Genomic DNA, 22,903 nt, shown 5'->3' with positions numbered 1-22,903 from the left:
CTTAGTAGGTTCTTAGAAAAATGCAAGATTCAAAATATTGGCAAACTGACAAATAGACAGTATTCTCATCAAATCTCATCACAATTCCTTTCCAACAGATTATGATGTGTAACCTGTGTAGGTGACATCTTTATGGACAAGACTACAAGAAATCTTCCGTGACTGCAACATCCCAATTCCAGAACATTTAAACAATAAAAAATGCAACAACCAAAAGAAAAACAAAATGCAGGAAAACAGAAATAGCAGTCCACACCCTTTAACAGAAACATATCCCACAAATCTACAAGGCCATAATAATAGATATACAAGAAAACAAAACAATTCTTAGAATATCGGAAATGACAGCCATAAAATGTGACAAAAACTCGATAAATGTCCACCGGCCCTACATAATCTCTGAGAATTGGAAACTCTATAACATAAAAATTAGATCACAACTCCAACCAATAGGAGACCACACAGATACACCAAGCCGGCATGACATAGCCTCCACTTCTCCCAAGAGCTCCGAAGATGATGCACTGTCAAAACGGCTCGCACTCCGTTACTCACACCAATGATCTTATCCCACCATATCCTTCTCCTTCCCCAAAAATTTCTACTTTTCACTCCCTTATTCTCTGTCCACCTTTAATAATAATAATAAAAAAAACGGGTTTATTCACATACCTCTTGCCTTACCAATAATTCTCCAACATCTCACTAGCCCAACATTTCCACCCCCCTTTCAGTCATACTTCCTTTAACAGCAGATGAATGTATATTGCCATACGCCACTCAGGATGCCACTCAAGAAGACAGCCAGCTACATCCTACAAAGGTACATCTGAATATTCATCCTATGTATGCTTCATATAGCTGCCTATATAAAACATCAGTAATGTCCTAAAATTTGAGTAAAAAAGCTAATGACATTATAGAAAGGGGGGGGGGCACTCCTACTAAACAAAAATAGGCTAAATAGCCATAAAAATAATATTAACTTAGAGGAGTAAATGGGAATCTTCCCAGGTATAATAAATTAAATTATTTTTCCTCATGAGACTTATGAAACTAAAGTTTAGTTTTTCTATTTATCATAAACTTACCTTTACAACTGTTACATAAGGAACACTAGAATTATCCATATAGGAGCCATTGATTTGGTAATGCTTGAGCCATCGCATGTGTGGTTGAAGATCACTAATAAATCTACATTCAAACCTAACTTCTTGTCCCAAATATACTGTCTGATTTGCTGGATAGCCATCTTTAAAGATTGGTTTGTGTGGCATTCGCTCTAGAAATAGAGAATTAGAAATTAACAAATACTGTGTCAGTACAAGATGCAAAATACTTTATAATCAGCTTTATTATTTCACTGATAAATTAATAATTAAATTTTAGTTATAATTTCTTGAGCATCTCTCATAACCACCTATGGCAAACCCATCTCATCCATTCACCATACTTCAAAGCAACAAATCTTGAAACAGATGTGAACCCTTCTCCTCTTTCCTGCCTTGTATAAGAAAAAGTCTGTGTCAATCCTACAAAACCCATTTTAATAACTTATATTTCTTTCATGTCCCTCTTTTTTGCTAATCAGTTTTTGAAGCCCCCAGAGTTCCTTAACCTATTCTCATAGGGAACACTCCATAGACTTGCCACACTATTGTTCAACTGCCTCTGGATCCTCTCCACCAATTCATCCCCTTAAATCCAAGTGACAGATTTGTGTACAAGATTCCTGATGTGGCCTTATAAAGTTTATCATTTGTCTTTCAGAATAATAATCACTCCATCACAGATTGTTTCTCAACCACATCCAGCCTACATCACCTCCAAATTTCTGCCTCAATTTCTTGCAGTTTAGTTCCATCAACATAGTACACAGCTTGTGATCTCTTCATCCAAAATTCATGACCTTATATTTGGCTATGTTAAACTAGCAGCCTTTGTCCAGAATGCCAGTCTATTTAAGACATTCTGCAGGTCTCTATATGATCTTCCTAGCTTCCAAGGACCAAGTACAGCGCTTTGTGGTACCATCATTAAATTCCTGACATTTAACCTCAAGGGGTGTACAGGATATGATAGTACGACATGAAAATTTTACATCATTATTAACTTCCTATCTACAATTTTCCTCCAAATCAATCTGTTACCTGTCAAGGCTCTAGCATCGTCAGATCTTATATTTCTATCTTCTAAAGCACTTTTTACCCATATCAATCCACCTATATCTTGGTCTTCCTCTGGATGTTTTTCCTGCCAACCTGGCAGAGAACAACACTTGTTTTTCTAATCTTTTCTCTCCCATTCTATTTAAGTGACCATACCACCTGAGATTAGCTCTGCTAACACATTCCTGGATGCTAACAACATCAAGTTATTTCCTAATATCCTCATTTTTAATATTGTATTAAAAACAAGGTCTTTGGTCAAGTGTTTTACTTCTGACCCAGCTCAGATCCACAAGTTAAAATTGGTTTGAACACTGTCTTGTATACAGCTAATTTAGTGTTTTGACTAATTTCTCTCTTATTCAATATAAATTTATTCAGTTGACTTCCTAACATACCAGCTTTATTGATTCTGTTGCCTATTTCCATATTTAATTTATCATCTTCACTAAAAATCTGATTGCCTAAGTAGCCGAAATGTTTTACTTGTTCTATAGGTTCTCCATTCAAAATATTCAACGCTACTGCATATTTTCATTGTCTTTGCTGACCTTCATACCATATATATTACAACAGTTATTCAATTTAGTCAGGGAATCTTGCAGACTTGTAGCAGATTTATTTAGAAGTATAACATCATCCACATAAAGCAAAGAGCTGACATTAACATCCCCAATTTTGATATCAGGTTTAATACCACTTTCCTTCATAATGTAATCCATATAGATCTTTTTCCTGCCAACCTGGCAGAGAACACGTCTAATCTTTCTAATTTCTAGTTTTTCTAATCTTTTCTCTCCCATTCTGTTTAAGTGACCATAACACTCTAGTATTTCTGGTCGAATATCATCTACTCCTGCTACCTTTCCACATTTCAGGCATTTGATGGCTGTTTCTACTTCAAGTATGGATATATATTCCTTATTGCATGCCTGGTCAGTGTTTTTTTTTTTTAATCACTGTGCTGTCATCACTGCTAGTTTCATTTAGCAATTTTTCGAAGTAATTACTCCATACTTCAAGGATATATCTTTTTTTCTCACGTTTTCGTATCACCTTTATCATCTCTAATTCCTTTTACAGCACTCTTTTCTCCATTTCTGAACTTCGACAACCTCCAGAATATCTTGCCTCCTTCTTGATATTTATTTTCTATGTTCTTACCAAATTTTTCCTATGACTGCTGTTTAAGAAAGTTTTACACAGTGTTTGGCTTTCTTACATTTGTCTCTGTAGTCTCTAAGAGCACAAGCTGACTTATGGTACCACCAGTCATTTATTTTCTCCTGGACTCAACTGTCCCATATACAAGATCACTTATGTATGGGAAGTGTATCCATCAGCCATCCGCTTATTCAAATCATCAGCTTCATATCCCCATTTGCTGGAATGCAGCAAAGCTTCTTGTAGAATCCTATCAAATGCCTTTGGAAAATCCAGCAATAACACTCAGAAGCCATTTTCTTTATCCAAGTAAAGATGTACTCGTGAAATCATGTTGTTTCCTATAAAATATATTCCTGTCCACCCAGTCCTGAATTCTGCCTTCATTAACCATGATGAATCCTGAGATACTAATTGACCTATAATATGCTACTATAATGCTGGAAGGTGCAACTGGAGTGGAAAGAGAGCAAAATAGTTCCATTGCTCTCTTTCCACTCCAACAGCACCTTTCCAGACTTGATTTAAATTGAACAGCTTTATAAGAATAGGTGCCAATTCCCTTGCACATTATCATAATACACAAGCTGCTATGCCATATAATCTCATGGTCATGTTCACATTAAGATTCTGCAATATCAGAAGTAACTTCGATTCATCTACTTCTATTCGTTAAAGCTGGCACTGCAATATCTCCTCCTGGACGGTACATCCTTGCAAAATGACCAAACATTAACTTAACTAGCTTCCTCTCATAACTTTCATTTATATATCTTTTTCCCAGACATGAAAGGTGGAGGAGCCAACATTAGACAAATACCACGTGTGGTAGGATCAGGAGTAGAGTAATCTGATGATATTCTTCTTCAACTGTTAGAGATTATACTCTTTTGGAAATGTTTCAAGATGGAGGTTGTTCCACAGCATTGAGGTGGAAGGAATGAAAGTTGACTAGAGGTAGTTTGGTGAGTATACAGTTTGACTGTAAAGGGATGTTGATTAGCTGTTGCTAGAGTTCCAGTACATCTGGCAGAAATAGGAGGCATAATAGATGCAAATTCTGCTGAACAATGGCAATGGAAATGTCTGTAGAAGAGATAATGCAGAAACTGCATTGAGAAATTTTAGAGGTTTTGGGTTCATCACACGAAACATGGGAGCAGTATTCCAATGTTGGTGAAAATTGGGATTTATAAGAGTAAATAACTATTCAGCAGAGAAGTACTGAATATATATAATTAGCTTTGGCCTCCAACATATACAAGTACCCCTTCTTGCCTGCACTTGGTCCAGGTCATGTGTTTGCTGATCACCTATTATTTTATATTCCTTCCACATTTTTTTCTACAACTACTGTTAATGATGCTGTTCATCCATCTAATTCCTACCAGATTTATCCTCCTGAATATACAGTCTGATACTACTTTCTTCAAATATCCCTTGACCATCTCTCATGCTATTAACATTTTTCTCCTATAAATTCTTATGCTATGACAGTGCCGCGAGCTGACTGCTTAGTTCGTCATAATCACTTGTTCGTAATTCTACATTTATAGGGGAGAATTTTATAAATTCTTCCCTATAAACTCTCAATAACACTTCCAACAAATGCACTCACCAGTTTCACTCTACCCACAAATCTTGCATCCTATGAAGCAAGATTTGTGCACATGCCACGGTGAACATAATCATGCATAGTGAAATTGCCCATGATTGTAATAATCCAAAAGAAACCAAATCTATCACTATTTATTTTCAAGAACAGCTTTTTTTTTTCAGTTCCCAAAATCTCAACATGAAAGTTATTTCATCCAGAGGCATATCAATCAGATAAAACTGGACATGTCAGAAATGAAATACGGTTCATCCTTGAACAACGTGGGGGGTTAAGATGCTGACCCCCACTGCATTGTTCAAAAATCCACATATAACTTTTAACTCTCCAAAAAACCTAACTAATAAGTCTACTGTTGATGGGATGCCTTATCGACAACATAAACAGTCAATTAACACATATTTTGTAGGTTATATGTGTTATATACCGTATTCTTACAATAAAGTAAGCTAGAGAAAAGAAAATGTTATTAAACAAAATCATAAGGAAGTCAAATTCCATTTACAGTACTGTATTTATCGATACCATAAGTTTATGTTGTCTGTTTACAAGATGATCATCTGTCTGTCAGTACTTACATCAATACTGTCTTTATATAAACAACATGAAACACTGTAGATGTTATACGTATTACTAATACTAGACATCAAAAATGAAAAGATAATGTGAAAAAGAAATTCATACTTATTTATAGGTATGACGATGCATGATAATGAAGAATCAGCAATATGATTGCTTTATGGTAGCCTAGCCTATACACTAATGAATCATTATAAAATTTTTTATGCTAATTAGTTAAACTAATTATCTAATTAATAACATTTTATAATAACAGTTAATTAATAACATTAGATAATTGTTATGATTTAATACTGTATCGTTATGTTTGTTTACATTTATCTCGACAAATGGCCATGTATGGCCTGTAAGTGTTTGTTTGCATCATTTTTGATAAATTTTAACTTTTTATAATAGATTTTGTGGTAGTAAATGATAAAACAGATGAGTATCTACATATATTTTATACATTCATGTCATATCTAACTTTTTCATTTTTTTGATATTTCTAATTTACGCAGTTCAGAGTTTTTTAAATTGTCGCAAATCTCCAAAAAATTTTCCAATATATTTATTTTAAAAAAAAAAAAAATGTATTAGTGGACACATGCAGTTCAAACCCACATTCTTCAACAGTCAACTGTATAAACATTTATTTACCAATTAGGCAACATGGTGCTGCTGCTTGGGAATAAATTTACACGATTAATGAATTAATTTATGTAATACAAACACAATGTGTGTGTGTGTGTAAAACTATTACATAAATTCATGCAACATGCAAGCATCCTTAGTCAATTATCATAATTCAAAATTTCTTTCACCACTTGAGAACTGGTTGACAAGGAGAAATGTTTACTAGGTAGAAGATGCACTATTCTACCAAAGTCGCTGGACATGTGCAATTATATACAGTATATATCTCTATATATAAAAACTTTGATAACAATGTTCAGTATCTCACATTAACTGTTTCAATGCATCATGAAAACATTTCATTTCTATTAAAAAATTAGTATTGTGTTCCAATCCCTTTAAAGAATGAGGCTGGAGCCTGATATCCCACCACTGCCACTGCACGAGTATATCGAGGAGCAAAATCCAGAAGACTAGTTGTGTGTGCTGCAGGACTGTGCTTAGATCACTGCCGTTTACCTTGTATGCAATTGATATAAGAAATAATCTGAAGGGAGATATTCAGTTGTTTGCTGATCATGCAAAGTTGGGTGAGGTGATAGTTAATCAAGATGATGAAAAGTTTACAGGATGATTTAAATAGGCTGACAATATAGGCAAAACATAATGGATGTCAATTTAATGTGAAAAAGCATGAAGTTATGCATTTTGGGATACAAAGAATACAAACTGTACTCCAGGAAATTGATGAAGCCAGGGATTTAGGGATAGTAGTAGATAGAGAGTTCAAGTTTAATTGCTAAAGTAGCCAGGGTACTCATAGGTCTACTTGGTTATTGAAGAACACACTAACAAGCAGAGATAAGGAAGTTATCTTTCCTCTTCATAAGGCCTTGATGCGACATTTGGATTACTGTGTTCAACTGCAGTTACTTAGGTTTCTTGGGGACGAGGAAGAGGTAGAGCAGTGCTTCCCAAACTTATGGATGACAAGGCCCCCTTTGGAAAAATTAAAATATTTCACGGCCCCATCAAAAAAAAAAAATCATAATATAGACATATATTATTATAATATTTATTGTATTTATGTTCGATACAATTTATATTCAAGATTTTGCGTTTGTAATCTTTTTTGTATTTCTTATCAATACCTTTTAAATGAAACTTATAAGAATAAGCATATCTTTACTAATATTCATTAATCGCCGAAATATGCAAGAAGCAAAATTTGTGAACCAACACCAATGTGTGATTTTTTCATTAAAATATTAAAAAAAGGAACAAAAAAGAAATAATAAATAATAAAAATTAAATATGTTTCTTTTAAGATTAAAAAAAAATCTACTTAGTCTTAAAACATTTTAAATTTGTTTTCATTATTTCATGGTCTACCCCCCCCCCCCTCAACAAAACTTATGGCCCCCAAGGGGACCACAGTCCACAGTTTGGGAAGCGTTGGTGTAGAGCAGTGTTTCTCAAACTTCAGATATCCGCGGACCCCTTCTTAAATTTTCATTATTATCAAGTACCTCTAATTAATTAATTCAAAAATAAATTAATTTAAAATATTAAAAAATTAAATATTTATTTTATTTGAATTTATATGTTCATATAAACAAAAAATATGATTTATTTTTAATAGAACAAACTTTATAAAGATACTATAAAGTTTTACTTGAAATAATTTATCATCAATGAGAGAGGAGTGAAATTGCTTATGGTGAGATAAAATTTCAGCAAAATTTGGCTCTATAGTTGTTAATTTCAATCTCAGATTCGGTTCAACATCTATAATGCGATTCCTCTTCTTCGTCTTAATATCTACAAGGGCCAAAAATCCAACTTCGCACAGATATGAACTTGGAAATAGAAAAATGAACCTTAGAGCTTTATCTGTTAATTCAGGAAATTCATTCTGTATTTGTAGCCAAAATGACGATAACGTATTCTCACTGTATTTATTTTTTAGGAAACCATCAGAAGCTAGTTCTAAAAGTGTTTTTCTTCTATCGATGATAGACCCTTTGGCATAAATTTGTTTTTATTGAAAGGGTATCTTATCCACTCAATATTAATGTCCAATTCAGGGAAATACTTTTCTAGATTCATTTGTAAGCTTTTTTAAATGCTGCATGATAGTAATTTTCATATCATCATCAATTTGTTCATTTGAACTTGCGAGCAATTCATGAAGCGATGGAAACGCGTCAAATTCTCCATTACCAACCCGCTTTTGCCATAACTTCATTTTTGCCAACGTGGCGTTCACTTTATCTTGGACATGAAATATAGAAATTTCCTTGCCTTGTAAAGATAAATTAAGACTATTTAATACAGTAAATATATCTGCCAGGTATGCTAATTGACTGAGCCATTTCCAATTATGTAAATACTTTTTCAATTCAAACTTTTCATCAAGAAAAACTTGTAGTTCATTCCGAAGTTCAAATAAACGAGTAAGAACTTTTTCACGAGAAAGCCAACGAATATCGGTATGGAAAAGAAGTTGTGTATAGTTGCTTCCCATTTCTTTGCAAAGTTGAGAGAAAAGTCTGGCATTTAGAGGATGGCCTTTAATATAATTTATGATTTTTACAGTTCATAAAGAACTTTTCTTAGGTCTGTAGACATCATATGTGTAGTCAAAGCCTCCCTGCGTATGCAAGCAGTGTGTCGACTTTGCATTTGGTGTAACAGCTTGAATCCTTGAAACAAGCCCTTTTTTAGATCCGACCATGGATTTCACTCCGTCCGTGCTTATTCCAACACAACTTTTCCAATCAAGCTTGTTCTGATGCATAAAGGTATTTATGCTGTTGAATATTTCTTCTCCTGTTGTATGTTCTGGCAAGGGTTAGCAATATAAAAGGTTGTCATGAATTTTTTGATTTTTTTCATACCTAATGAACACTAGAAGATTTGCAAAATTTGTAATGTCGGTGGGTTCACCTACCTGCAACGCATAATAACCACTCTTACGTATATCAGATAACAATGTTTGTTTTATATTTTCAGCCATTTCAGTGATTCTTTGATGAACGGTACTATTTGAAAGACAAATCCCATCAAAAGATCTTTTTGCATTATCTCCGATCATAATTTCCGCTGCACCACTTTTTGCTATTAATAGCGACACACGATATGAAGCTTCTAAAGCCTTCATGTTTTCACCTCCTGACACGATCGACATCACTTTTTGAGATTCTTTTAAATTTTTTAGTTTATTTTGAAAAAATTCGACAGGTTTGTCCTTGCATTCATTATGTTTCGATTCAAAATGGAGATTTAAATTACATGGTTTCATGCTTTCATTTTTTAAAGTTTCACCGCAAGTTACATATAATGGAATAGGTTCCTCTTCATTTCCCATCCATGAAAATCCACATTTCAAGTAATTTATATCATACTTACGAAGTTTTCTCATCTTCTTCCTAGTTGGTTCTTTAGAGATGTCAGATGACACACACTTATCAATTTCACTTGATCCAGATACAATATCAATTTTCTTGTTGCTGACAGCTACTTGTATTTACTATGTTCCTCTCTTTTGCGCATTTTAAAAATCCAGTCTTTAACCAGTGATCCATACTTAAGAATTTGAAAGCTAAAAAAAAAAATTACCATATTTAACGAACAGTCCAACAAATGGCTGGTGAAAGCAGAACTCGAAACAGACAGCAATGGTAGGCCAGTAGAGATAAAGCAGCAATGAAGACGTCCATATGATTGGTGCAGTATTAACAAAAGATCGCGCTACTAATTGACAAAAGCAAGCCGACAGTTCAGTTGAAATGCTAATTCTCTTCAACCGAATTCCTTATATAATATCTGAAACACATTCATTATATATTTCTTAGTTTTAACACATTCACCCAAACTAAACCATATGTTGCCGGTGCACCATATGGTTTTGATTGTCTACTATACAGCATTTTATGTGGGATGGGTCATGCGATTCATTAGTTCTGTTTTTACCCAGTTGTCTCTAATTGCACTATTTGTTGAGAAACATATTACACAGCCTGCAGATGTCTCTGTACCTTATTCAGTGATACAATAGGAACGTTTTACGATCTCAAACTTAAATTTTATTCCATGCGTTAATGATGCATAGCCGAAAATTGCCACAGATCCCCGGGGATCCGCGTACCACACTTTGAGAAACACTGGTATAGAGGATCCAGAAATGAATGGTCTGTGGAAAGTTTCCTATGAGGACAGACTGAAGGTTTTGGGGTCACAAAAGTTGGTTGATAGGAGATAAAGGGAGGATATAATAGAAACATTTAAGTTAGTTAAAGGGTTTTATAGGATTAATATAAAGGAAATATTTCAGTACTTGGCTAGAGTGGGAAAAACAAGATGTCATCCCTGGAAGTTGGGCAAGATGGATTAGCAAGGGTGGTGAGGACAAGAATTTTCGCTTGGAGAGTGGGGAATGAATGGAATGGGTTGCTGAATCAGTTGCGAGTGCTTAGCATGTTAATGGTTTCAAGAAGAGGTGCAACAGATATTGTGTTGATAGTTTGGGTCTCCAATGATGAGTCTTAAGATTCCATGGAGGTGACCATACAATAATAATAAAAGAATAAGGTAATTCCACTAAAAAAAAAACATCTCGTCCATCCCCTAATTCTACATTCCAGTTCATCTTTTGTCAGGTTCCAGTCAAGGAAAAACTGGCTACCCAATTAGAGGATGAAAGGTAGCCAAAGGATAGCAATTTACTAATAATTAATAAATATTAGTAGGGCAGAATGTCAGACATGATCAAATGCTCTGGAAAAGTAAAGTGACATTGAGATTTCTCTAAATTTTTCCATGGCATAAGTCGAGAGATGCGGTAGATGATCTACTGTGGATCTTGAATGGCAGAGTACATACTGGTGGTCATTGATACTTTTCTAGCCAATGCAGTTGACTAATAATTATCATTGCCATTACTTGAAAGAGCACTGAAGTGAGAGCAGTAGGTCAACAGTTCAACAGTAGACATTTATCTCCTTCTCTTGGAATGAACTGAATATCGGCTTACTTCCATGTTGCAGGGTTGATGACAGCTGAGTATCATAAGGATGAAATTGAACAGCAGTAGTTCAGGAGCATATCTCTTGCTCAAATGGGGAATGCCATCAGGCCCAAAAGCCTTTTTAGTTCTAGGTTGTTCAGGATTCTGATGCTTATTGGAGGACTGATATGACTTTCCAATGCATGTTTGCTCTCTACAGCAAGGTCTCCAGATTATGCAAAAATCTTTGAAATATAAAAAAAAAAAAAAAATTATATATCATCATCATCTGATACCCCCAGGGAGTCGAGGGCTCATCGAGGGAGACTATAAATCACCCAAACCATCTATCATACCTTTCCTTAAATTTATTCTCACTAGATGCACTCACTACCCCTAAGGGCAAATTATTCCACTCACTCACTGCTCTCTGGAAGAAAAACCTAGCTCTTACCCCTTTCTTGACTGTGAACAAATTTAACTTCCATGGATGCCCCAGTGTTCTCTCCTCACCTTCCATATAACAAACATTTCACATCAGTTGATATCCTATAACACCCATTCAAAATTTCATAGACATCACCATTCTTTCTCCTGTTAACCAGTCTGCAATCCACATACTTGCAATCGATCCTCATAATCTAAATCCCATAATCTGGATATAATCTTTGTAACTCTTCTTTGCACCCTTTCCACAGCTTCTTTATCCCCTTGGAACCCAGGAGACCAAATCTACACACAATAATCGAGGTGTGGTCTTATCAAAGTCTTATAAAGAGGCAAAATGACTTCTTTATCCTTACATGTCAAGATTTGCTTCAACATCGCAATTATCCTCAGAGTTGTATTTGCAACTTTTGCTATGTGACCTTTGAACTTTAAATTCCTATTCAGAAATATGCCAAGATCCCTTGCCTCTTCAGTTCCTTGAAGCATAACTCCTAATATAATATGCCGCTGGAACTCTAATCATGCCAAAATGCATAACCTTACACTTACCAACAATAAACTGACAGCCATTTTCGTTTGCCCAAATTTCCAGTCTATTCAAATTATTTTGTAACTGCTGAATATCAGTAGCATCCCTGATTGCCTTGCCTATCTTCACATCATCAGCAAACAATTGCACAACTGATGTTAGATCTTGCCTGATGTCATTAATGAACAGATTGAACAATAATGGCCAAAGGACTGAATCCTGAGGTTACACCACTGGTCATCTTAAATCTGACAGATTCACACCCACTGTATACCACTTTTTGATATCTCTCTGTCAACCATCCCCTGATCCAAGTCAAGAGTTTATATTCCAATTCCATATTCTCCAGTTTATGCAACAGCCTTTCATGTGGTATCCTATCAAATGCCTTAGAAAAATCCAATATTATCATAGTGTATCCATTCCCTTTACCCAACTCAGCCATAACATTGTTATAAAATATGACCGAATTGCTAAAACATGACCTTCATTTAGTATACCCATGTTCCTTGCAGAGTACAGCATGTTTGTCTACCCATTTCTGTATGTGAGTTCTTACCAACTTCTCTAAAATCTTCACCACCACACCAGAGATGCCGATAGGTTGGTAGTTAGACATCAGTTTTTGTACCACCATCGTACAATGGAACTATCATACCTTAGCTCAGACTCAAGGTATACAAACACACACAGCTGAACATTCCTTTAGCAAATGGGCTGATATTCCATCTGTTTCTATAGACAAATTCTTATCAAAGTTATGCAACAGCTCTTCAATCTCATTTTCATGAACCTCTAACTCTTCATCCAATGCAGCAGTAGCACTATGCATCATGTTATATACACCTGGTTGTTATATCTTAGCAAAGTGAGTACTCATTAACTGAACAATCTCATTAGTTTCCAACTCTCGAGTATCATCTGCATTCAATCAAGTTATTCTTCCACATTCATTCTTTCCTTTGCTTGTGGCATAATGATAAAATTCTTTTGGATTGCCTTTAGCTTACATTATTTCCTTTCCAATTTCCTTTCATACTCTGATTTAACTTTCCTCACAATACTCGTTACTTTTCTGGCCTGAGCTTTATATATGTCAAAACACCCCAAACTCTTATTCTCACGATATTCTTTCCACATTATCGTCTTCTTGTGGATCTCTTTCTTAATGAGGTTGCACATCCATTTCACTCCCAACCTATTTATTCTTCAAACACTAGAGATACATTCAGATACCACCTCATTCAAGACTTTTTCAATGATTCCCATGCATTGCTGACATTTTTCCCATTCAGTAATCGATGCCATGGGACCAAAGATAGTATTCTCTTAAGGTGATTATAATTTCCAGCTTTGTAGTTCAGCATGCATGTTTAAATTGGAGCATCAATAGAATTAGATACTTCCCAAGAAAGTACAGCACATCACTGTCATCAATTGGTGGTAAAAGAGCCACATTCTTGATAGAGACTCCTTCTGAAGGAGTAAGCAAATCCAACACTTTTTGACCTTAAGTTCCTTCTTTCACATGCTGTTTGAGAAAATTGTCTTGCAACAATCCAATAAATTTCTTTTCTTTTTTTATCATGAGATTTCTCTTCAACCAAATCAATGTTTGGAAAATTAAAGTCACCCATAATGATCATTCATTTGGTACTCATAAGGCTAAACTGGATATGCATTTCTTTGTTTCCCCCTGCAACTGCGCTGCCAGGTCTATAACAACACCCCACCATATATTTCATTCTGTTAGCCTCCACTTCACACCAGATAGATTCAAACTCACCACTACATGGGACATTGTTCCCTTTTTTTTTTTTTTGTGTTTCTACCCTAACTGCTTAAGTTGGTTGATATCATTAGAAGCACTCCTCTCCTATCTCTGTCCTTCCTAAGAATAGTATACCCATTACACTCGATCTCATTTATATCTGATTCTGATAGCCAGGTCCCACTAATGCCAACAATCTTAGGCCACATCGTATTTGATAAAGCAACGACTCGATCACTTTGTTTCTAATGCTCCTGGCATTTGTGCGTAGACATAATAAATTACCACCTAGCCTATTCTTATAATTAGATATGCAATCTATTTGGTCTAGTTCTAGAACTTTCTCTTTTCCCTCCCCAGACATACTTAAAAAGCCTGAACCAAAAGCACATTTTTTCACACCTTCACCACATACATAACCATATTCGAAGACTCTCTGCATTAGGTCTCATACAAAGAAGTAATTTCTCCGGGCTTCTGATGCCAAATGAATTCAAGTGCAGGCCATCCTTATATCAGACACAACCCCACACATCTAAAAACTTGTATCCATATCTTCTACACAGCCTGCATGTGAAATCATTTGCAATCATTGCCTTCCTTCTTAACTCAGTACTGTCATATCTGAGTAGTAATCCAACAATTTTTACTCTCTCACTTCTTCCAACAGACCTTTCTGTTGATGAGGATATTTCCAACATATCCTCATCAAATTGACCAGAACTACCATATCTTTTGCCTTTTTGTTTTTCAGTTATGTTATAAAATTAATAAAAATAGAAAAATCCTTAGCCCATCCTCAGCACTATCAACTATAGGTTTATAACTGCTGTGGGTGGAAGTCACATATTAAAAAATGTTTTGGGAATATCAATTAAGATATAAGAATAAGAATTTGGATATAAGCCATAAAATAGCTTGGAGAAACATGAGTTTCTCCAAGCTATTCTATGGCTTATATCCAAAGGTGGATAAGTTTAGCTAGGAAAACTGCTGTGGAGCAAGGTCTGAATAAGTACTAACCAAAGTCCCAAATGCATCAATGACAACATTCCTACCCTGTAAAAGGAATATTATACAAAAAAACAGAAGTTTAACAAAAGCATGAAAAATTTTTTCAAAGATCACACAACTTTAAAGAATACCAATTATGATTAAATCACAACCCACAAAAGAAAAATTTTTATAAATTACTTCACCCACTGAAACCATATGCTAAACCAATCTAGATACATGGTGCATCAATTTGGGAAATCCAATTGCTAATATGGATAATCCTGTACAAACTAGCCAAACAGCAAAGTATCCCCTCCCTTCCCCACAAACACACAGACAGTTTCCTCTTCCTTTATTATTATTAATTATTTGACTTCTATGGAGTCAGGAACTCATCGTGGGAGGTCACACTATTGCACACAATACTCATCCAACATGTACTATTGCACACAGTGCTCATCCAGCCGTGCCTTAAACTGATTCAATGTGTCTACACCCACAACACACTCAGGCAATTCATTCCAATCACTAACCACCCTCCATGCAAAGAACCTACTCCTCTGTTCACATCCTCCTTATACAGCTTCCAGTGATGGCTCCTTGCTCTACTGCCTTCTCCCATTCTATGAAAAATTTCTTCAACATCGACCCGATAACAACCCCTGACTAGCTTGTATGTCTCAATCATATCTCCCCCCTCTTCCTCTTATTCACGAGGCTCTGCAATTTACATTCTCTCAATCTATCCTCATACTCCGCATTCCAAAGACCACAGGCTACCTTTGTGAATCTTCTCTGGACCTTTTCCAACATATCCTCATCACCATGAAAACCTGATGACCAAATCTGAGCACAATAATCCATGTGAGGCCTGATCGAGGTCTTATACAATGGAATCATAACCTCTCTATTTCTGCATATCAGGGTCCTCTGCATTATTGCCATTATCCAATGTGATGTCTTCACAACTTGTGCAATGTGGTCCCTGAATTTCAGGTCCTTGTCCACCATCACTCCTAGATCTCCCATCTCCTCTACTTCCGTTAAAGTTTCCCGACCAAGTGTATACTCTGCATCCCATTGTTGCTTATCAAATCTCAAAACTTTACACTTTGTGACATTGAACTGACAGTTCCACTTACTTGCCAATTTATGCAATTTATTTAAGTCCTCTTGCAAGGCAATAACATAACATCTGCTTGACTCTGCATTGCTGTCCCCAGTTTTGCATTATCTGCAAAACAGCTGGATATCACTAGTTAAACCCAACCTAATATCATTAACATATAAATTGAACAGCAATGGCCCCAAAACTAACCCCCTTTAGAAAATTTATTAATTTCTACATTACTTAAACTCAGCCTCAGACATAAAGGTCAGCTTTAATAGGCATCTCTGTTTACTAACTACTAAAATACACTTATAAAGTGTATTTCACACTTTATAAGTGTATTTTATTCCACCTTTTCTCTGATATAGGAAAAGTGTATTCACTTACCTTGAATTTCTAAAGTATATGTCCAGTTAATCCTTCCTTCACTATTATACACAACACAAGTATATTCTCCACTGTCTGATGTAACAAGCTCATCCAAAGTCATTGAATATTTACGATATTTTATCTAAAAATCAGAATGATGAAACCTTTATGAAATATGTGCAAAAATATATCATTCATTCAAATAGTCATCAAATTTAAATTACCATATTATATAATATGCCATAGTGATCACTCAATTCTCTTATCAAATAAGCAGTCAAATAATTCCAGTTAGCCAGTCAAATTGACTGGAGCAGTACTATTTGCTTTTAAATCAGTTAAACATATTCATAATTAAGATGCTCGTGCCAGTCTGTCCAGGCATATGGCACATCAACACATTTGTGACACTGCCTGCCTGAATGTGTTAAATGACCAGTACTCCAATTTCTTAATGCAAGTGAATTGAGAGAGCATTGTATGTTTGTAATAGTACATTAAAAGAATTTATCTGGGTTATTTTTAATTACTTTGTGGGAAAACTTTACCCTTGAAAATAACACAAAATCATTACCCCCCCCCCCACCTTGTATTCTCAATGGTAACAATTAAGTATTTGTTTTCAAGTGCTTATGAGATAAAACAAACATCTTAAATAACCAAACAATACTTGATATGTCGCTGACAACTAAAACATGTAATAGCATACAGAAATGAGGTGCACAATAGTGTTGAAAATAACATGGATATGTAACATAAGTAACATAATGTAAAATATGTAACATAAGCTTCTTGCTTAGCAACTCAAGTTGCTAAGCAAGAAGCCTTTCATTGGCACAAAAAGGAAAGGCAAATAACACACAATCTTGCCATAAGTACTGTTACAACCTACCCCAGCACCAATCACAGAATTGTGCAAGTCCAGTTCTGTTAGTAGCATTGTGGCCAGCCAATATTTGCATGTTTATCAGTAAAGTTTTCTAGCTGTACAAGTCAACATGCAGCGAGGAGATTATGAGAATAGTGTAGCTGCAACAGCATTTCACAAGATTGAAATGCAGCCAGCTGTTATTTTTAACATGATATAAACACTTGAGATCAGTAGGATGTTTGTGTATTGTACTATTATCTGTTATGATACAAAAAACATACCTCCCAAAGACAAGTCGACCACAATGCATTAGGACACAACAGCTTGTGAGAGCTGTGAAGGTGACCATAATCCTGTGAGAATGCAGAAGTGATCTCACGAGAGATGAACATTTAACAGAGAATGATGTCACATATACTAACTGATGACCTGGAGGTGAGAGCCTATCATCTTTCTACTGGACACTTTCTAACACCACAACTTATGTGGCAGGGGTGATAAAATTAAAGGTAGTTCTCCTGATGGTAAGTGAACAACAGAGACAGAGATATCCTCTTCAAAGATGAGTAGATTTTCACCACTGAAGAGTCACTTAGTCACCAAATGATTGAGTATATGCTTTGGATGGTCACAAAGCACATGCCATAGTACCCAGGATTCAGAGAGGTCATCAACCCACGTCAGTGATGATTTAGTGGGAGGATGACTTACAGAGGGGAAGGGATCAAACTTGCACTTCTGCGAGATAGGGATTAAAACCTCTGCCAAAGTGTATCAAGAAACGTACTGGAACTCGTGGTAGGGCTGCTGAACAACATCTTGCTTCAGAATAGGTAGTGGACCACAAAACAGTGGTTGGAGGTGAATGTGCCTGACCACATATCACCACCTGATTGGCCTTCTGGAAGTTCCAATGTGAACCACTGGACTTCAAATTGTGATTGGAGCTTGAGAGAGAGAGTAGCCTGCAAGAAACTCAGTATTGCCAGCGTGAAGGTGGATTTGGAGCGAGCACTTGCAGCATTTCCATTGTATGTACTGTATACCACCACTGATATGTGGTGGTATACAGTATACGCCTCAGACTCGACAAAAGGGGGGACATTTTGAACATTGAGTTCTGCTATATGCATGTTATGAATGTGAGGGAGAGTATCCAAATATATGTGCTGAAAGCTATAAATGATTTATTGATAGATTAAAGGTTTATGTGCTCTTCAAGGTGTAACAGTATTTATGGCTAGACGACACCCTCTGTTCAAAAAGAAACCGAACTTTTCGAAAATAGAAGAAACTTGTGGCACCACCTGTTGTATCTTTTTGTTGTCGAAAGCAGCAACCTTCATTAGTGTTGTGTCAACTGTTTATGACATTTGTTTCATTAGAAGCAGAGTTATAGTGCCAAGAGTGACTGTGTGTTTTGACAAACGGTCGGAAAAATGAGTTTCAATCGCAGGTCTCTGTTTGAACACTTGTGTTAAACTTGGTAAAAGTTTTACCAAAATGCATCAAAAAGCATACGGTGATGAATGCTTATCCCGTACTCAAATTTAAGAATGGTTTAAGCGATTTCAAAGTGGTCATGAGATGCTTGAGGATGACGAAAAGCTGAGCCATCTAAAAACTGGACTGAACGAAGTTAACATCCAAAAAGTGCACGATTTCATCAAAGAAAACCCAAAACAGTCCGTGAAATTGATTGAAGATGAATTGGGGATTCCAAAATCAAGTGTACACAACATTTTGACCGAGTGTTTGGGCCTTCAGAAATTGAATTCGCGATTTGTTACCCACAAGTTGATCAATCACCAAAAAAAATGTATCGAATTGAACACTACAAGGACCTCATTAAAACTGCTCATAAGGTCCCAAACTTCCTTGAAACAAATCGCTACTGGTGACAAAACATGGTGTTTTGAGTATGAGCCCAAAACAAAGCACCAGAGTATTGAGTGGAGAACACTGGAAGAGGAGCATCCAAAAAAAAGTCACTTGGAGAAGTCAAGAGTAAAAACAATGCTGATTTGTTTGTACAATTCCAAGGGCATTATCCACAAAGAACTAAATTTATTATAGTCTAACCCAAGTGGAAAAACAAACTTCCAACATCTTTCTCTAAATCCAGAGTAATTTAACAATAAGGTGAGACATCTTTTGGCAACTCGTATAAGTAAATATGAGTTCTCCATTGCTTCCACCTTAGTATCACCGCCTCTGGGTCTTTCTCCCACTGACGAGACCTCAATATAGATCAAAACCGGTCTGGGTAGTGGCCTTTCCCTTAATGCATAGCATTATACATGTCTGCAAGGAGATGTGCTTTGCATTATGGGAGATACTAAGACAAGTAGTGATGAGAGCTTGGTCCACCTTTACCATGAGTTGCCTCAGTCCTGAAGATAAAACTTCAGGCACAAACTTTGTTTGCTTGGATAAAGGATTAAACTAAATTTATTATAGAAACATCCTATATACTAAATTATAATAAACAACTAAGCTGCAATTTAACCAAAGCAGAAAAATCAGCCCTTAAATCTCTAAGAAATAACAAAGACACCGTTTATTACCAAGATGGACAAAGAAAGGGGAATGTTACTGTCGTTCTTGATCGGATAGCTTACTTTGAAAAAATTAACCAATTGATAATCAATTGGTTAACTACAATCCTACAAACCACACCAAAAAGAAAACAACCAAATTAAGTCAGTATTCACTTGGACAGAGGAAACAGTTAAAAAGCTGTTATTGCATTATGCTTGCACTCCCAGAATTTATAAAAATTAATGGCACAAAACAAATGCACCACTGCAACTGATGTTTAAGGAAATGAAAGTCTCAATTACCACTTAGCCAAAATACTAGCAGCTACACTCGAGGAGTTGGTAAGCCATTCCTCCTCCTACAAAAAAAAAACACAACACTTCATAAACAAAATTAAAAACACACTCAATAAGGATGATTTATTAGTCAGCTTTGACAAAACTGTCCTTTTCACAAATCTCCGATCAATGACTATTCTTCCCATCATCAATTTCCTGATATGTACCCTCAAGGGGTGTTCAGACTACTATGACATGATTCTTTTTAACTAGCTTCTCCAATTTGGAGGTTACCAATCATGGAATGCACAGAGCATCTGATTCTCTGCCATTCTTTTGATCTCATAATAACTCTTGTTACCCATCCATTTCTTTACATCATCAACCTAAAAAGTTCTTGGTCAACTAGATCTTCTTCCCTCTAATTTTTCCCTCTGCTACTTCCAGACGTTTTCCCTGCTGATCCACTTGATGTGTCCTGCTATCTTACACTTTCTCTTTATAAGGTCTTCCACGAGTGTTCTTTATTTCCCATTAACTTCAATACTTCATTAGTTTTTTTTCTAATTCCAAAAAATCTTCAGTGCTCTCCTATACCACCACATCTCAAAAGTCCACAATTTCCTAATCATAGAAATTGCAGACCTTTTCCCCCTTTTCTTTTATTAACTCACATTCATAATTGAACCTGACCATACTAACGATTTAATTATTCCTATTTTAGTCTATTTATTCATTCCAGAGGTAATTAGTAATTTATTATTCCGAAATGCTTCTTTTGCCTTAGCTTATTCTCGATTTTATTTCCATAATTGTTCCATATTCAGTGATCATTACTCCTAAATAATTTAAAGATTTTATTATTATCATCACCCAAGACCCCACTGAGTCAAAGACACATCTAGGAGGTCCTTTTATTATACACACAGCTCATCACACTTTTAACCACCTTACTGGCCATTAAAGATCAAATATGCATCCTCAAAAGCTTCGTATCCATCATAACTTTCAATGTAATATCAATGGTATTACAATTTTAATATGCACTTTGCATCCATGGAAATGTGGACGTGTATATATATATATATATATATATATATATATAAATAAACACACATCCTGGCCAGTAGCATAGCATTCCAATCATTCACAAATCTGCATGCAAAAAACCTGCTTCTCACCCCCCTGCTCACACCCTCTTCATACAGTTTCCACAGATGACCTCTGGTTCTCCTCTTATCTCCTACTGTTTTCTGTAGAACCTCTCCAAAATAGATCCTCTAACAACTCCTTACTAACTTGTAGGGTGTCTATCATATCTCCGCTCTTCCTCCTATCCACTAGACCAGGGTTTCTCAAACTTTTTCTACGACGGAAAACTTCACAAATCTTGAAATTTTCACGGAACACCTTGGTTATTTTGTAATGTATTAATTAATAATTGGTAATTTAGCTTTTATTATTTAATAATTGATAATTATTAATTAATAATTAAACATCAATTAAACCATTGTTAAATTAATTTGTGATTTTCACTGACATATCCTATTCTGATCACCAAAAATTCATATTATAAGTACTTACGAGTGAATGCCGACTTTTTCTCCTGTGTGCTGTAGTTTTCCCCTCCTTTTGTATATCTTGGAAATCTTTGTAGGCTGGATGACTCACTATCTGTTCCGTCACAAACACCTTCAATAAGAGATTTCTTAATAGCGAAATTAAACAAAGTGCCTTGTCTCTTATTCATATTAGAATTTAAATCTGTATTCCTATTACTTTTAAAAAAATCATGGCACTCTGGTTTCAGAACAAGCACTTGCACACTGCTATATGAACTTGCGAAGAAAATATTCAGTACTAATAGATTTGAGAACCGGATACACACTACCTTGATCTTCAATTTCAGTGGAAAAATTTTCTTTATATTTTCTTGCTGATTGGCCACTGATATTTGCAACACAGATATGTTATTTCATTCAGTTTTGAGAACATGCCACCCATTGTTGTAATCTGCTTGCAGGCAATTTTTATGATCGGTCATAAATGGCAGTATTCTCTTTCCCGATTGTTGAAAGATTTCAATGTGTGGAAATTAACGATAATTCATGAATATTTCCATGTTTAAAAATATGCAGCTTGGTTATTGACATTTGCTACACAGATGTCATTTCCTTCAGTTTTGAGAACAGAGGATATGCCACACATTGTTGTAATCCACCTGCAGGCAATTTTTATGACCAGTCATACACAGCGGTATTCCCTTTCCCAAATGTTGAAAGGTTTAATGTGAGAAAATTAACGATACACAGATATTATTAGGCGTTCTGGGTCTGAGCTTTTCAACATATTCACGAATATTATTCTCCTCAGAATATTTCTACTATAAAATATTTATTCATTAAAATGCTCAGAAAACTAAAATGACAAATTCCAGAACTTCTCACGAAACACCTATTTCGTGAGAAGAACTGTGTTCCACGGAACACTTGTGTTCCGTGGAACACAGTCTGAGAAACCCTGCACTAGACTCTGTAAATTGCATTTTCTCAATCTTTCCTCATATTCGGCATTCATTCCAGAAGTCAGAAACTACCTTAGTCAGTCACCTCTGGACCATTTTCAACACCTCTTCGTCCTTTTGAAAACTAGGCAACCAAATCTGGGCACAGTAGTCCATGTGTTGCCTAATCAAAGCCTTATACAATGGAACAAGAATCTCCCTACTTCTACCTCTGCATCATTCCCAGAAGCCTTTGTGTTGTCTTCACAATTTTGGCTATGTGTCCCCTAAATTGCAGATCATTATCCACTATCACCTCCAGATCTCTTATTTCC

The 22,903-nt window shown here is 35.6% G+C and overlaps 1 protein-coding gene across 2 annotated transcripts in view; it reads right to left on the bottom strand.

Annotated features, from left to right (window-relative positions):
• The window catches only part of LOC150108773 (fibroblast growth factor receptor 1-like), a 560,046-nt gene that overhangs the window by 321,685 nt on the left and 215,458 nt on the right, over positions 1-22,903 (bottom strand). For both annotated transcript variants that reach the window (XM_090410064.1, XM_090410055.1), the window contains exons 6-7: positions 16,394-16,517; positions 1,092-1,282 (exon numbers count right to left, since the gene is read on the bottom strand). In XM_090410064.1, the coding sequence (XP_090266190.1) occupies positions 1,092-1,282; positions 16,394-16,517 (315 nt within the window). The remainder of the gene's footprint in view (positions 1-1,091; positions 1,283-16,393; positions 16,518-22,903) is intronic.

This window comes from Typopeltis vanoorti, chromosome 2 (genome assembly GCF_054136105.1).
Source record: "Typopeltis vanoorti isolate ZY-2024b chromosome 2, IOZ_Tvanoo_1.0, whole genome shotgun sequence".
Classification (NCBI taxonomy): domain Eukaryota; kingdom Metazoa; phylum Arthropoda; class Arachnida; order Uropygi; family Thelyphonidae; genus Typopeltis; species Typopeltis vanoorti.
The sequence above is the reverse complement of the archived record's forward strand: the minus strand, read 5'-3'. Positions and strand labels throughout refer to the sequence as shown.